Source organism: Cydia splendana, chromosome 22 (assembly GCF_910591565.1).
Source record: "Cydia splendana chromosome 22, ilCydSple1.2, whole genome shotgun sequence".
Lineage (NCBI taxonomy): Eukaryota > Metazoa > Arthropoda > Insecta > Lepidoptera > Tortricidae > Cydia > Cydia splendana.
Window position 1 is genome coordinate 7,917,344 of NC_085981.1, and position 15,630 is coordinate 7,932,973.

General features: G+C 36.7%; 1 protein-coding gene across 1 annotated transcript in view; it reads right to left on the bottom strand.

Annotated features, from left to right (window-relative positions):
- LOC134801516 (IQ motif and SEC7 domain-containing protein 1) overlaps positions 1–15,630 on the bottom strand; it is a 266,858-nt gene that overhangs the window by 116,065 nt on the left and 135,163 nt on the right. The window contains exon 3 of the mRNA XM_063774128.1: positions 4,884–5,241. Within this exon, the coding sequence (XP_063630198.1) occupies positions 4,884–5,032 (149 nt within the window). The 5' untranslated portion in view covers positions 5,033–5,241. The remainder of the gene's footprint in view (positions 1–4,883; positions 5,242–15,630) is intronic.

Below are 15,630 nucleotides of genomic sequence, written 5' to 3' on the forward strand. Positions count from 1 at the left end.
GTCACGATCTTTATGCTTTCTCTTACCCATTGTATGATAGTTAAACAGTAAAATTTATTTATAACTGAAAAGAATGCTGTTTGTTATAGAACGTGTCTGTGTAATAATCAAATTTTATATCAACATTTTGTATAATTGTAAAATGTATAATTTAAATTTAATTGTATTGTAAATATTATTAAAGAAATAAAAGGCTTAAATAAAAAAAAAAAACAAAAATAGAACGTGTCTACAGGCGTAGCACTGAAAATTGTGAATGATGGAAATGTCAGGTGTCAATACGTTTTAAATTTTTTACTTTTTCTATTCTCTCAAATTCAGTGTTTCAGGTCAAGCATTACGTGAAACTACATTGTGTTTATTTCTAATCTAGAAGACGAAGCAAAGAGGATAATTATGTATAGACTCACAAGTCACAAACAAAAGAAGAAGGGTAAAGACGTTGCCATAGAATAAATAATAGTACTAGGTACGGAAGGTTCACTCTCTAACAAAATGCGTCTATTACGACAGCTATGACCGCAAAGCACGAGCAGGCGTCCGTTCCGTAGCGGTGCGCGGCAACTACTACTGCTAGACACCAAAATTGGTGTGGGCCGCATGTACTTGTAGCGACGCGAAGAAATCGCGGAGTGAGCCACGCCTGGCGTTGCGCTGTCGATGTCGGGTAAAAATTACGCACATTTATTTTCCCTATCAAAACCGCACCTGTATACCAATTTGTTTAATTGTTTATATATTATTCTGGACTACACTATAATATGTAGAGGTACATAACGAGAGGAGGGAGCTTGATTCACAGACCTTTGGGAAACAGGGTTGCTTAGAGAATATATTTATTCATATTATATTAGATGTTACGTTGTAACTGATTTGGGGTGAATTTATTTAATTATAAAACTTTGTGTTCAGTGTGATTTACTATACCTAATCAAAACTTTTGGAAAAAAAAAAGATAAATCCGAAAGTAACTAATGTTTCTACATTATTAAATTGTACAGTTTTGAGTTGCCAATATACAGTGTGTGTTGTCACTTGTTTAGTTTTAGTTTAGGTGTAGCTTAGTTTTAAGTCAGGTTCCCACTGAAAATCAGCGTCATGGCTTGCCGTGGCATTATGCTGAGTGGGGATCCTGTTTAGCATCTAGTTTGTGTAATTTGTGTTATATTTTTATACTCAATTAAGATGTTAAATAAATTTATTTCTTCTTCTATTTCTAATCGCGTATTATTCTACCTCTTCTTCTTCTTCTTCTTCCAATTTAAGAGCTGGGCTCTTGTCGGTGCAGCGTGATGAAGTCGTCTCCACCTTGGTCGGTCCAAAGCCAGTCTCTTAGTGTCCTGGTACGACACGGCCCCTACATGCTCCTTTACTTGGCTCATATAAATTTTCCTTGGTCTTCCCCTCCCTCTCCTTCCATTTATTTTCCCTTCTATGATGCTTCTACCTCTTCACTGGTTCAATTTAGATGGAATGTGGTATAGAGATAGTTTGAGACCCGGGGAAAGTCATAAGATAGTTTTTATCAATTATCATCATCATTCCACGCAGACGAAGTCGAGGTCTGAAGCTAGTTGAGTTAATTGCAAAAAATTTGTACGTAATTAAGCGCAGTTAAGAAGCTGTGATTAGACTTAATTGATTCATTTGTGTTACGAATAGAACTATGTAAATTGTATTATATTTATTGTACTTAATTCGTACACATATAGCATACGCTAAGATACTTTCATGCATCTAACTTAAATAGAAATGGCTTAACTGTGGTAACACAATGGAATCAATTAACTTTAGAGTAATTACAGGTGCTTAACTATGTACATTTTTTTGCAATTCACTCAGTTACTAATAAATCACAAACATAATACATTTGAACGTCAGTTATCTGCTACACCAGACGATTGTTATTTGTGAAACATCCATCATTTCTCTCGTGTTTTAAAGCTTTATAAAATGAAAATAAATTGTTTTTCGCCCGCATATTCCGATTGCCTTTGAAATAACGGTTATTGATAACGTTATCACCGTTTCCGCGGTCTACTTTAAACGAAAGTAAAGTCAGAGTCATACACATATCTATAATATATCTTTTTTTACGTCATAACTGTCATAAAGAATATAAAGGTAAAACGAAATTTATGTCTATACCTATACTAAGCTTTACGAGTTATACGAGTATTCAATGGAGCCACGCCGCACGCCGTATTGTGGCATAAATAGTGTTGTTGTTTTAAGTTTAGGCAAAGGTTTAGGTATAAAATACTCGTACCTATGTAGGTATGTTAGTCTGTAAGATATTTGTAATAATATGGGCCTTGTTGCCTAATTAAAATTTTTAAATAAATAAATATACGCCTGGGACGCAATCCTACATAGTTTTTGGTAATTTTCTTGAAAATATTGTGACACGTAAAGAGTTCCCTAAGTATCTCCAAGATTTTTAGGGGGACATATATGATAGTAATGGAACCTGTGAAGTACATTTACCCTTTCAAACAAAAAGAGTATAATAAGCTTCAAAATAAAGCTTGTTCATAAATATCTCTTGACGCAAAAGATGAAACATATATTTTTGATGACGCTGATGAAAAATATATTTTTTTGTTATTAATCCCCACGCTCAACATTCGCGTAATTGAGTAAAAAAATAATTGAACAAACCCGAAACGTCCCTTGGCACTTCATCGATAACTTATTCAGGGTGGGAAAAAAAGGTTTAAACGGAAAAAATGGAGTCAGCAGCGTTTTTAAGGGCCTATTCAGAGAGTGGGAAAGGACCTTCTGACGTCAGACACGTCGGAAACTCAGCCGACGACAATGGGAGTAATAGGCATGCGTGTTTGTGGTTTAAGTTAGAAGAGCGCGCGGGTTCATGAGCGGAAGCGGGAGCGATATAATTTAGTAAACATCTGTCAGTAGGTAATCTATGAAAACCCTGGCTCTAGAACCACTGGCGGTCAGTTGCACGGAATGAAGAGACTATTTTGAGGTAAAGTTAGGTCGCCACCATTTTAAGGGCCTATTCAGACACTTCAGAGTTCAGCCGCCGACAATGGAAGTTAGAAGACGAATAGTAAATTTCTACGCAAAATGACGTGCCCTATGTTGTTATATTTTTAATGGTAAACGACGCATCGACGAACACCGTTAAAACTGATGTACGCACAATGTAAAGATCTAAAGATCCGTCTGTTTTGCTAGTCTTGGAATAAAAGGATAATCTCAAATTACAGGAAAATTTAACAAAACTTAATTTAACTACTTAAGTATACAGGGTGGAAAGGCACGACGATCCTTTCGGGAAATGGGAGATAGTTTAGCCTAAGCTCTATATTTTCTCCATAGAAACTATGGTAATATGGGCAACCGTTTCTAAATTATGACCTTTTAAACATCTACGCAAAAAACTACTTTGTTCTAACCCTAACAGGTGACAGGGTCAATGAACTTACTTGTAAACAATCAGTATTCGACAGGAAATTATGCTAATTTGTTGCCATCTAACCATTTTTAGGTCTGCTTACAGCACGGTAAGAATCATTGCAGGATTTTCGCTTTCTTAGTGGTTCCACTTGTTCAATACTTGAATGAAATAGTTATGTTATTCCTTAATATGAATAATACTAACCACAACATTGTTTACAACGACAGTTCAAATGGTGACATTGACAACCACTCAAAAGTACGCAATCGTCTTATAAATATCTCTGGTTTCCTTGACTGATAAAAAGGTTTTAGTTTCTTAACACGTTTCACAAAATTATTTTTGAATAATTGGAAACTATCTAAAATAATTAAAAATAACAAGTAGGTTGTGTTAGTTGCACCAAATGAACTTGCAAAAATGAAATACTAAGAATAAATCAAGAATAAATACTTCTTCAATACCAAACTAACAAACCTTCTTGCGTGGTAGGAAATAGACAAGACGTCTGATGTTTGAAATTAAATTTTCATTGAACTATACTTATTGAATGTCATATTCTTCAAATAAAAATGTTAGATGCTCGTGGCTATTTAAATTTGTGGGGCTGTGTAAAAGATATGGTGTACCAAACCAAACGGAATGTGAAACTGCGGACGAAATGAGACAAAGGCTAATTGGTGTTTTCTGCGGAGGATAAATGACGAAGAGCATACACTATATCGCATGTGCATCGACATACTCGGGTACGGGCTGCGGCGGCGTTGTAATACACGGAGGTACATTTGAACACCGTATGTGAAAAGAAGATAGTATTAAATATTGGAAAAAAGTAATTATCTAAGAAAGTAATAAAATTGTTTGTAATATTTTTGCATGCATTTGATTTATTTGACATTTATGCGTCATTCATACATCATTGCGATACTGTCAACGATCGGAAAAAAGTGTAAAGTCCCGAGCTTTCCCGACGGAGATCCTTAATCTAGCCGTCATGTGCACATGCTATAGGGTTATCACCACAGTTAAAAAGTAGTATTTTTGCAATTTTTATTTTTTACTCAATTAACGATTCTTACCATTACCAATAGTCTCTGTATCACTTAAACGACCTAATACTTCCGGGAAGGATCGTCGTGCCTTTCCACCCTGTATAATTACCTAAATGAAAACGTTTTATTTAAAAAAAGAGTAACAATCGCCGCAGGCCAGTAAATAATACGTTATAAACATTTAAAATATAAAACAACATTTTTTTTTTCGAGTGAATGCATCCTTTAAATTGTACCAGCTAAGTAGCACGAGGCGAGGAGCCCCCGACGAACTGTCGAGCCTTTGAAAGGACCTACAAGACGCGGCCTTTGTTTGTGCGGAAACCAACCCCATACGTACACCCAACACCCCCACTCCACCGCTATTATCTCTATTCCAGACACGTCATTAGCTACAATTCACTCACCTGTCATCCTGGAGGTTCTTCAACTCGCTAAGCTCGAGCTCCCTCCGCAGGTTCGACACCTCGCATAGAAGCATATCCCTTTCAGTCGAGACCTTCTCGAGCTCGGCCCTTAAGCGGACCACCTCGTTCGTCAAATCCATAGTCGCCATCTCACTAACGATAACCACTATCGACACGGCACATCACTAATCAAGAGCTCGCCGATCGCGTAAACCAATCACATTGCCACATTTTTGAATAGCGAATTAACGCAACTGTTTCACGAGCGAGTTGTCAGTGTTGGGACGAGTTTGGAACTCAATATCGAGCACTTTTCACGTTTTCGCAGTTTGTGATTGCGCCGCTACATCGCTGGCATCTGAAACAATAAATCATTGTGTTAGAGCTGGGCTGAAAACTGCTGAGTCGGCATGAGAATCCGAAATATTCCGCTCATAAAGTGAGCGTGCTCGCAATGGAGAGAGAATAAAGTCACAACTATGGGAGCTATGATAATACAGCAGCATAAATAACTGAAATTGTTCCCTTTATTGGTTGCTTTGTGCAAATAGGTCGTATTTTTATTCTATGTCTCAGCGTGAACTGAGGATCACATTGTGATATAATGGCTTAATCTTCTAAAAGCTAGAGTCTTATTGATGTTATGAATTAGAACGTTGGTATTTTTATTTGCGAATTTTATTATGAGTTTTCTGAGAACATACTTAGCGAAATATTATTCCATTTTGTGGTAAATTGTGCAAGCTTTAGGTTCGTTCATAATTGAAGCAGGTACGTCTTAAACTTTGTATTCATACTGAAACTTAATTCTAAACGACTGTACGAAGGGCCAAATTAGTGTAACCGGTTTTAAGTATAATATTTTAAGAGTACTTTACGGCGAAACGAGATCTGAATTTTAATGACAAATTAAGACTGGATTGCTTAAATTAAGTCTGAAAAGTGTGGCTGTATGTATATGCACGATATCTCATGTAAAAAGTATAATGTTTTGAGTAATACGAGATGGCCCAAGACATAAATAAAAACATAGATGTAGTTTCTTTGTTTTCTGTATATTGTGATATTTATAAGATGAAAATTACTCCATTTAATCTTGTAAGGACCTTTACTATGGTCAACAAACAGAGGTTCACAGACGTTCTACGAATTCACTGCAATGAATACAGATAGGTAATTTTAAAGAATTTCAGGTACGAGTATATTCGGATTTCGGATTCGTTTTATTATACAGAGTTTCATATATTATCCGTATCTTATTTTCCATCAGTGTCTAGAATGTTAAGTCCAAAGTTATTAATAAAATAAACGGACTATATCGTTATGAATCCTGTTACTTTCAAGAGACTATCGGCGCGATTCGGGAAATGAATTAGAGATTCACTAGATATGAAATAGTAAAGATATGTGACGTTCCACGGCAAAAAGGTACCTTACGGCGGCTGGCGCTTACGATTAGAGATTCACTAGATATGAAATAGTAAAGATATGTGACGTTCCACGGCAAAAAGGTACCTTATGGCGGCTGGCGCTTACGTCGCATAGCGCCGCAATAATAGGATCTATATCTGAATCCCTAAAGTCTTTTCTCCTATCTTTGCATTACCTAATATTGTTTGTCATAATGATCAGTTATCCTAACACTCGTATACCCTAATTTTGGTTTCCCTATTATCGAATGGCCGATTTTTTTTTGTCCTAATATAGTTTTCCCTAATGGCACTTTCCATATTGAGTATTTATCCTAATGTTATGTAGCATAATTCTTTTTTTGCCTAATTATTGTTAGGCCTAAAAATTATATATCCTAACCATCATGTTACCTAATTTTACTTAGCCTATCGTTGATTGACCTAACACTCGTATGCCCTAATTTTGATTTCCCTCCTAACCTAACCCACTTTTATGGCAGCAATTCGTTTTTGCGAGGATCACAGTTCTAACCTAACCTAACCCACTTTTGTGGCAGCAGTTCGTTTTTGCGAGGATCATAGTTCTAACCTAACCTAACCCACTTTTGTGGCAGCAGTTCGTTTTTGCGAGGATCACAGTTCTGCCGTGCTAACAACATATGCAGTAATCGCAGTTGAAAAGTCATGCAATTGTTTATCATGTTCTCTTTGAATAAGTTCTATATTTAAACGATGATTTTCTCGCAAGTACTGCACATACAATAAGCAGGGCAGTGTTCTAACCTAACCTAACCCACTTTTGTGGCAGCAGTTCGTTTTTGCGAGGATCGCAGTTCTAACCTAACCTAACCCACTTTTGTGGCAGCAGTTCGTTTTTGAAAGGATCGTAGTTCTAACCTAACCTAGTTTTAACAGCAGTTCGTTTTTACGATGGTCGCAGTTCTAACCTAACCTAACCCACTTTTGTGGCAACAGTTCGTTACCATTAATTATAGAAAGTAATTGTTATGATAACTGATGAATAGGAAAAGTAACTGTTATGACAATTCCCAAGTAGCACAGATTAGCTGTATAGCAGCCGCATAATGAGGTACGAATACGCTTGAAGCTGGAATATAAAAGCTGCATAAGAGCTGTATAAGCGTCTTTTCAGCTTTTATAACTCTTAAATGGGCACAAATTAGGCAGCCTTAAGTTCACATAGCTACTTAAGAGCGTTGTAGCAGCAATTTAACGGAATTATAAGGGGTAACAGGAGTTATAAGAGGTGTATATTGACTGGGTAAGAGACCACCAGTTACCCTTTATTCAGCTAATATGTCACATGTGCGCCCTAATACCGGGAAAGATTGACGTTGGGCTGAATAAAAGATAATTAATAACATACTTTTACACCTCTGCCTTAAAAATCAGCTATTAAATTTTGTATAGTGACGACGAACGCAGAGGTGAACATATTTATATTGAAGCAAAAACGTGAAGCGCAACGACACCATAAGTCATTTTGTTAAAGTGTTTAGTTAAATGTTATGTTTTATATATTAATGCGAGAAAGATGTTTGGGAATGCAAGTTTATTGACATTATATATATACATTATCTAAGAAAATTTCAGTGCGCCACGAAAATAATCAGTATTTATTTAAATTAATGATATAAATAAGCCATGTGTAAAAACTATTTCAGTGGTTTGGACAGAATTATGAGATAAAAAGTTAATAATACGTTATAGGAAGTACTAAACTAATGATTTAGGTTAAGAACTCAGGCACAAAACCTTATTGTTACCCTTAAAAGTTGGAAAAGCAATTTCAATTTTATAGGTTATATACAATAAAATGGCGGTCACAACGTGAACCGTTAAAATTCTTATGTGCAGCATACGACTGTTATATATCTGATAAAGATACTTAAGTGAACCACTATAAAGTCCAAGTCGTTATTTCGATACACTAGTGAACCTCTAAACAGTTATAAGGCATCTTGTGAACGTTTTAACAGCCGCTATGCAGACAGTCCCAATGGCAGTATAATAGGCTGCTTAGCGGTAAACATGTTCAGCGCTAAGCCGTATTATGCGCCACATGTGTTCGATTATACGTCTATTGGTTTCATAATAGTTCACTCGTTCTCCCTTATAATAAGTCAGCGAAATAAAAGCTGCTTTAGCGGTAAAGATGTTCAGCGATAAGCTGTATTATGCGCCCCATGTGTTCCATTATACGTCTATTGGCTTCATAATAGTTCATTCGTGCTTCCTCAAAAAGTCAGAATAATAAAAGCTGCTTAGCGGTAAACATGTTCAGCTATAAGCTGTATTATGCGCCCCATGTGTTCCATTTATACGTCTATTGGCTTCATATTAGTTCACTCGTGCTCCCTTAAAAGTCAGCGTAATAAAAGCTGCTTAGCGGTAAACATGTTCAGCGATAAGCTGTATTATGTGCCAAGTGTGTTCCATTATACGTCTATTGGCTTCATAATAGTTCATTCGTGCTTCCTTAAAAAGTCAGCGTAATAAAAGCTGCTTAGCGGTAAACACGTTCAGCGATAAGCTGTATTATGTGCCACACGTGTTCCATTATACGTCTATTGGCTTCATATTAGTTCACTCGTGCTCCCTTAAAAGTCAGTGTAATAAAAGCTGCTTAGCGGTAAACATGTTAAGCGACAAGCTGTATTATGTGCCACATGTGTTCCATTATACGTCTATTAGCTTCATAATAGTTCACTTGTGTTCCCTTAATAAGTCAACGTAATAAAAGTCCACAATTACCTCCTTATGCAGCACATGGCGTAATTTTATCCACTAAACAGACCTTATAACGGTTAAAGCATTTGATAACCCTTAAAGCTGTATAGGGTCGTAGCAAATATACCTTTATATCAGTCTTTGCGTATTAATGGTAGTTTTCAGAGCCGTAATGCAGCTTTTAATCAGCCCTAAGCTATATAAATATCACTGAGATCTATTATACAGCTGTAGGACCACGAGTGTGCTCTTATAAGTGTCTTAATACGCACAGAGCGTTAGATAGAACTAAAAGTGAGTAGTTATAGAGCTATCTGTGCTACTTGGGTTGATTAGGGCAATAGCCATTAGGCCAAAACAGTTAGAGCATATTATTTTATGCCAAACATTGTTAGGAATTTCGAAGAATATGGTAAAAAACATTAGGGATCTTGATAGTTATGGTACAAATGCTTAGGACAAATGAGTCGTAGGCTAACTATTACATTATGGAAAATAATCGTTATGACAATTGATCGTTAGGGCATGTGCCCATTAGGACAAACCAGTTAGGGCAAGTGACTTTAGGACAAACGTTGTTAGGGATTCAGAATGACACCCGCAATAATATTATTGCGGCACCATAAGGTACCTTTTGCCGTGGAACGTCACATATCTTTACTATTTCATATCTAGTGAATCTCTAATTCATTTCCCGAATCGCGCCGCTTGATGAAATAATTCAAATAATTTCTCCTTCTCGAAGATAATTAAGCTACTGTTGTAAATTGAAATTTCGAATGCAATTTACATTATAAGTCCGCTAAACGGCTTATGACTACATAATGTGCAAAGTCGCAGTAGCCGTTGAGGATTTTATGTTAATGGGTTCTGTTACTTTTTACCGACGAGTAAGTTTTACATTACGACATTTTTGTCAGTTAGAAAAAAAAAATTAGCCACTCTTTTCATGTGTTAAATAAAGTTCATTAAGCACGCAATTTTAACTCAACCAAAATTCCAACTAAATCGTCATTAGGTAGGGTGGATTGTGAAACATATGAAAAATACAAAATATGTGATACGTAGGACAATGTCGTAAGTGTCGTAACTATGTATGCGTTGCATACCTATAGGATTACTGCGTTTCAACATGATGTTTTCAAAGTAGCAACGATATTACGGATATTATTAGTTACTTAAACAAACATAAAATTTATTCAGTAATTTAAAGTAACTTCTTTTGTGCCTCTTTTTAAATATTCACGATCCCTGTATAAAGATATATCGCTCTTTCACAAAATGTTCATCATCATCATCATCATCATATCATTGATATCAGCCAGAGGACGTCCACTGCTGGACATAGGCCTCCCCCAAAGAGTGCCACAATGACCGGTGCCACAAAATGTTAACAGTTTTAAATCTTACGTCTTAAAAGTAAATAAGCTTAAAGTGGCGTAAGCAGTGTTATAAGCGTTCAAGCCGTTAAGCTTATTTCAAGTGAAGTTACAAGAGATAATGATATTACCGTAAATAAAGTCCATGTGTGGAATAACACGCCTTTACAAACTACATTAATCACTACTCCCTGGGGCATCGTTAAGTGTATGGTGAGCGTTTGCTGACTAACTTTAAGTGGGAAGTTGCAAGCTACACTAGATAACAATGAAAATGTACATAAAAATCTATACGTTTTCATTGCGCCAGTATATAAATTCAGCCGGCGTATTATGGATAGCTTTATCCATCTTTATCCACGTGATAAAATAACTGTCACATGTTTAACGCCGTGGGATAGAAAGTGACGAACACCGTCTTATCACACTGTCACGTAGACAAGAACGACCATCATATCCGTGCAGGTTGCTTTTTCTAAAAGACGAAAATGATTTGATACTACAGTCAAGAGCGAAACTTGCATACAAATTGACCCGTTTTGCTTTAAGTGTAATATATAGTTAAAAAAAACATATAACTTTATATTCTGGAAACTCTGAAATCATGATTGTTGTGAAATTACTTGAATGCAGGAAACTACCTTATTTGCAGATTTACAGGAACATAGATCAAGTAAAAAAAAACAACGGGTTGCACTCCGGGAGTGCCGGCAGAAGTGAAAACTCAATGACATTGTAACAGTTTTTCGATCAGGTCACGTGTCCGTCTTACGAATCTTACGTCTTACGGACACGTGACCTGTCGCGAGTTTAACATTTTTTCCCCATCACAAAAAGTACACAGCGCCGCAAAAGAAGTTTTCACTTCAATAATATTTAGATATATTTAGAAGATAAAATCCAGCAGCGACAAACAGATGTAAACACATTGTTATGGTCCTGCTATTAACACATCAATACGTAAAAAATTTAGTTTCAATCTGTCAGACCTGACATTGACAATTCGCCGTACATTGCTGGTCGAACAAGTAAATATTTACGAAAAGTACCGTTTTCAGTTATCGACTCAGAAATGGACAGAAAATTGAGTATCAGGAGTCAATAATTGTCACCGTTGTGAAATAGGCCCCAGGGCCTGTTTCATGAAAAAAGCTCAACGATTTTTCCGCCCAGTCAAGTTAAGACCGTTTCGCGAGAACCCTAACATTATAACAGAGTTAAAAGATCGTTTAGTGTTAATGGGCGTTTCTTTTTACATGTTTATACCATTTTAGAGCTCATTTAAAATGGGAAACTTTCTCGCGGTTCTAGCCCTAATTAAAAAGGGCTCAAGTGCCTTAACAATTCTATGAAACTTTGGCGTTTCTTGGTAATGCTGTCTATGGCACGAATTTACTACGCTACGCTTAGTATAATAGATGATTATCTTTATTTCTATTCCATATACATAAAAGTTAAACATTATAATAGTTTTTAGTGGCTGCGAAGTTATTACGACAAACATTCAGTTATAAAGGGCGGTATATCATAGTCTAATAAAACATGGTCTTCCATTCCCAGAGTGACACGGGCCTACGTCACAACAACATGGCCGCTATATATAGCGCTATCGCATATTATCATATAGCGCTGTCGCATGATGACGTAAGCCCGTGTCAGTTAGGTGACCTAGAAAAGACGGGAATGGAGTACCAGGCGGAGTATATTATTATACCATGCGGTATATGTAGCGATAGTGACTTTATAACGGGGTCCTGTTCCGAGACGATCAAGTATGGTTGACAATAGTGTTGGTAGGAGCTCGAGTCCTTTGAGTCGGAATATGAAGACCTCAGCTCCTTTTTACGAGTCTTTAAGTCCCGAGTCGAGTCCTTTGTTGAGTTTTTTTTAAGAGCAACTCAAAAAGGACTCGAGCCTCCGAATAAAGACTCCGTCAACAATTCTACAGGTTTTTCCAAAATAACAGTAAAGAAATTAAGCGTTATTGTATGATCTGTGTACGTAATCCACAAATTTTACATAAACACAATACACTTCGAAATTGTTTGTAAAGAAAATCAGGAGTTCTCTGAAAAGGACTAACAAGTTGAAAAGAAATCGAGTTTAGATTTATTTATAAGAGTCTGAAAAGCTGAGTCGAGTCTTGAAGCAGAGGACTCAAAGGGCTCGAGTCCTAACTAGGGCTTCCAAATACCGGACTTCTTTTAATACCGGTATTAATACCGAAACTGTCTTTATCAATACCGGGATCCCGGGATCCCGGTATTGACTATGAATATCTTAATTTTTTTGAAAAAGGCTCACTATAATACCAGATATGTATGTCCTTAGCTTAGGATATCAAACAATAATCGCCATCTGCAATAATTATCTTTTCACCCTCCAGGTTGGCAATTATTTTATCCGCCTTGTTGACTTCACCAGTCACATTTTTAGTTCAACCTAATAAACCAGCCAACTATATTCAAATTTGCCACCAAAAATTCGTTTGCCATACCCCCCCATTTGATATATGGGGAAAACCCCCGTATAGCAAATTTCATAGAAATCGTTAGAGCCGTTTCCGAGATTCCCGTAATATATATATGTCGGAACCTGACACCAGAAAGACGTATTGCAGCGTTATAGTTCATTATTTTAGACGCCTGTATAAAATCGATTAGCAATGTTGAGCTACGTATTATTTGGTTGTAACAAAATAAATAAAGTTGTGTAGAGAGTAACTCCGTCTATTGGCGCATTGTTGAAATAAAGTTGCGTAGAGAGTAACGCCATCTATTGGCGTGTTATTGAACTGAGATGACAGGTAGAAGGCTTTGGAACGTCGAGAGGTTTCTCTCGAGTGAGCGTAGGCACGAGTTGGCGTTTTTGTCGGTATGTTGGTAGACTGGTCGAGCAGGTTTGCCAACTTGACTGAGGCGGGAGCGGAGAGGCTCCGCCGCTGGTAGTTCTTCTTGATCGGACCGCGCTAGAGATCGGACGTACTCGTTAGCCAACCTCGTGCCTAACTCGCTACGTTCCTGAAGGCTTATACCTGAAGGATTATTCTGATAGCTTATAGAATCCCGCGTTCTTTAACCATTTAGCTAAGTGTTTTATTTCAAGTGTTATTCTGATTTCTTATGTTTCATTAGAAGCTTACTTTTGTAAAATAAAGAAATGATGTGTTATGTGTTGTTTTAACTTGTTTTGAAAAGATTTGTCCTTCTGAGTTTGTTGCCGGTCCCATATAGGGCTAAATCTTCTCAGGTCAGATATGTAGGGTTGAAGCCGGCCTAGTTTGACTTAAATAAAGATTTGAACGGTTTCATGTGATCTTTTTATTTTCAATTTTACCAGTCAACATCTTAATAGCAATTAGTTCTTTTTATCATTTAGTTCTGAAATATAGTAGGCACTAGTATGGTTAACGAGTCAGTATGTTTATTTCATGCACTGGTAGTAATACATTATCGTACTACCCCCACGCTTGATGGTACTTTAGGACCATCGGTATTCGACATCAGAAGTGGGATGGATGCAGTTTCATGTATTGCTTACACAGCCACCTGGGAGCGTGGTGTATTTCCGTGTGTTTTGGTGACCTACATTCCATAATCTGGACACGTGGTAATGGTAAGCTCACGTGTCTAACCTTTATTGAAAGGTGAGTGCAATTCATTGTCATTTGGTGAGAATTATTGTGAAATTGTGAATTATGATTGAGGCAGTCTAGCATAACGTTTGTGACGTGACGTCATCTCTGGGATCGTTACGTTTCTTTGTAATTAATTTTTGTAATCCATTTAAATCGAAGCGATCTTGAGTTATTTTGATTTGAAATCCATACTGTTAATTAAAACCGAGTATTAGCTATTACAACGTAATATTATTTCATCGCTTACTTGTGAATTTACCCTCAATAATAGATTTTTCATGAAAATACAATTAATTTTTATAATCCATTTAAATCTAAGTGATCTGGAATTATTTTGATGTGAAATCCATCTTGTTAATTACAATCAAATATCGGCTATCACGACGTGATATTATTTTATCGCTCACTTGTGAATCTACCCTCAATAATTGATTTTTTATGAAGATACAATTAATTTTTATAATCCATTTAAATCTAAGTGATCTTGAATTAGTTTGAAGTGAAATCCATGTTGTTAATTACAACCAAATATCGGCTATCACGACGTGATATTATTTCATCGCTCACTTGTGCTTCTACCCTCAAAAATATATTTTTTTTGAAAATACAATTCACCGTTAGAAATTGATCCTGTAATTCCTCCTGTAATCCTCTTTAGTAATTAGTAAAATTGCTACAAATTATTGCCCGTAATGCCGTGATAGATCACAAATCGTGCATACTATGAAAGCATGAGCTACGCATATGAAAATTAATGTTACAGTGTGCTGCAACCTGAGCAGGGACAACTTACAGACGCCATCACACCTGTAACACAGAAGCAGCTGTGCAGTATCGTCTGTTCTGGAGATTTGGAAATAAAAGGACAGGTTTCGTTCCAATTGTTTATCAGTGAATTTTATTTTGAGTGTAATGGCGAAGCATAACAGTCTAACGTAACTAATTAGCTGTCACTTTTCGTATTGGCTCATTTTACCGTGTTACTTATTTTTGGAACACGTGTTTGTTTGTTCATAGAAGGAAATAAAACGCACTCATTGAAGTTTAAATTTTATTCTGAGCTAAAGTCCCGTATCCTATTGCAACATGTCTTTAGTGTCCACTACTAGGGCATTTCGTAAACCTTTGAGTTTAGCCTGCATACATGATAAATGATAAATCTGATACCGTGCAAATGATGATTTCAGTAACAGCCAGCTATGATGAACCACCGCTCTGTCAAGAGTGTCCCGATCAAGATGATGAACCACATCGTGCATCTCGCCATCTGCCGCAGCAACGGCAACTGCAAGTCGGAAAGCATCAGCCTTCGTGCTTGGGTCGGACTTCACCACCACCACCTTTGACTGGGACGCGTGCATCACGCTTTATTAATCTGGTGAGTAGTTCCCATTTTGTTGGGATTATTTTGAGAGGATTTACTTCTGCATAGAAGTTTTGAGCGAGTTTCTGTTGTTAAAGCTAAAGTAGAAAGCTGAGTTTCTGTTGTTAAAGCTAAAGTAGAAAGCTATCTTTAGTGATTTTGATCAGTGATGTTCAGTTTCAGTTGATCAGTTGACGCTGATAGT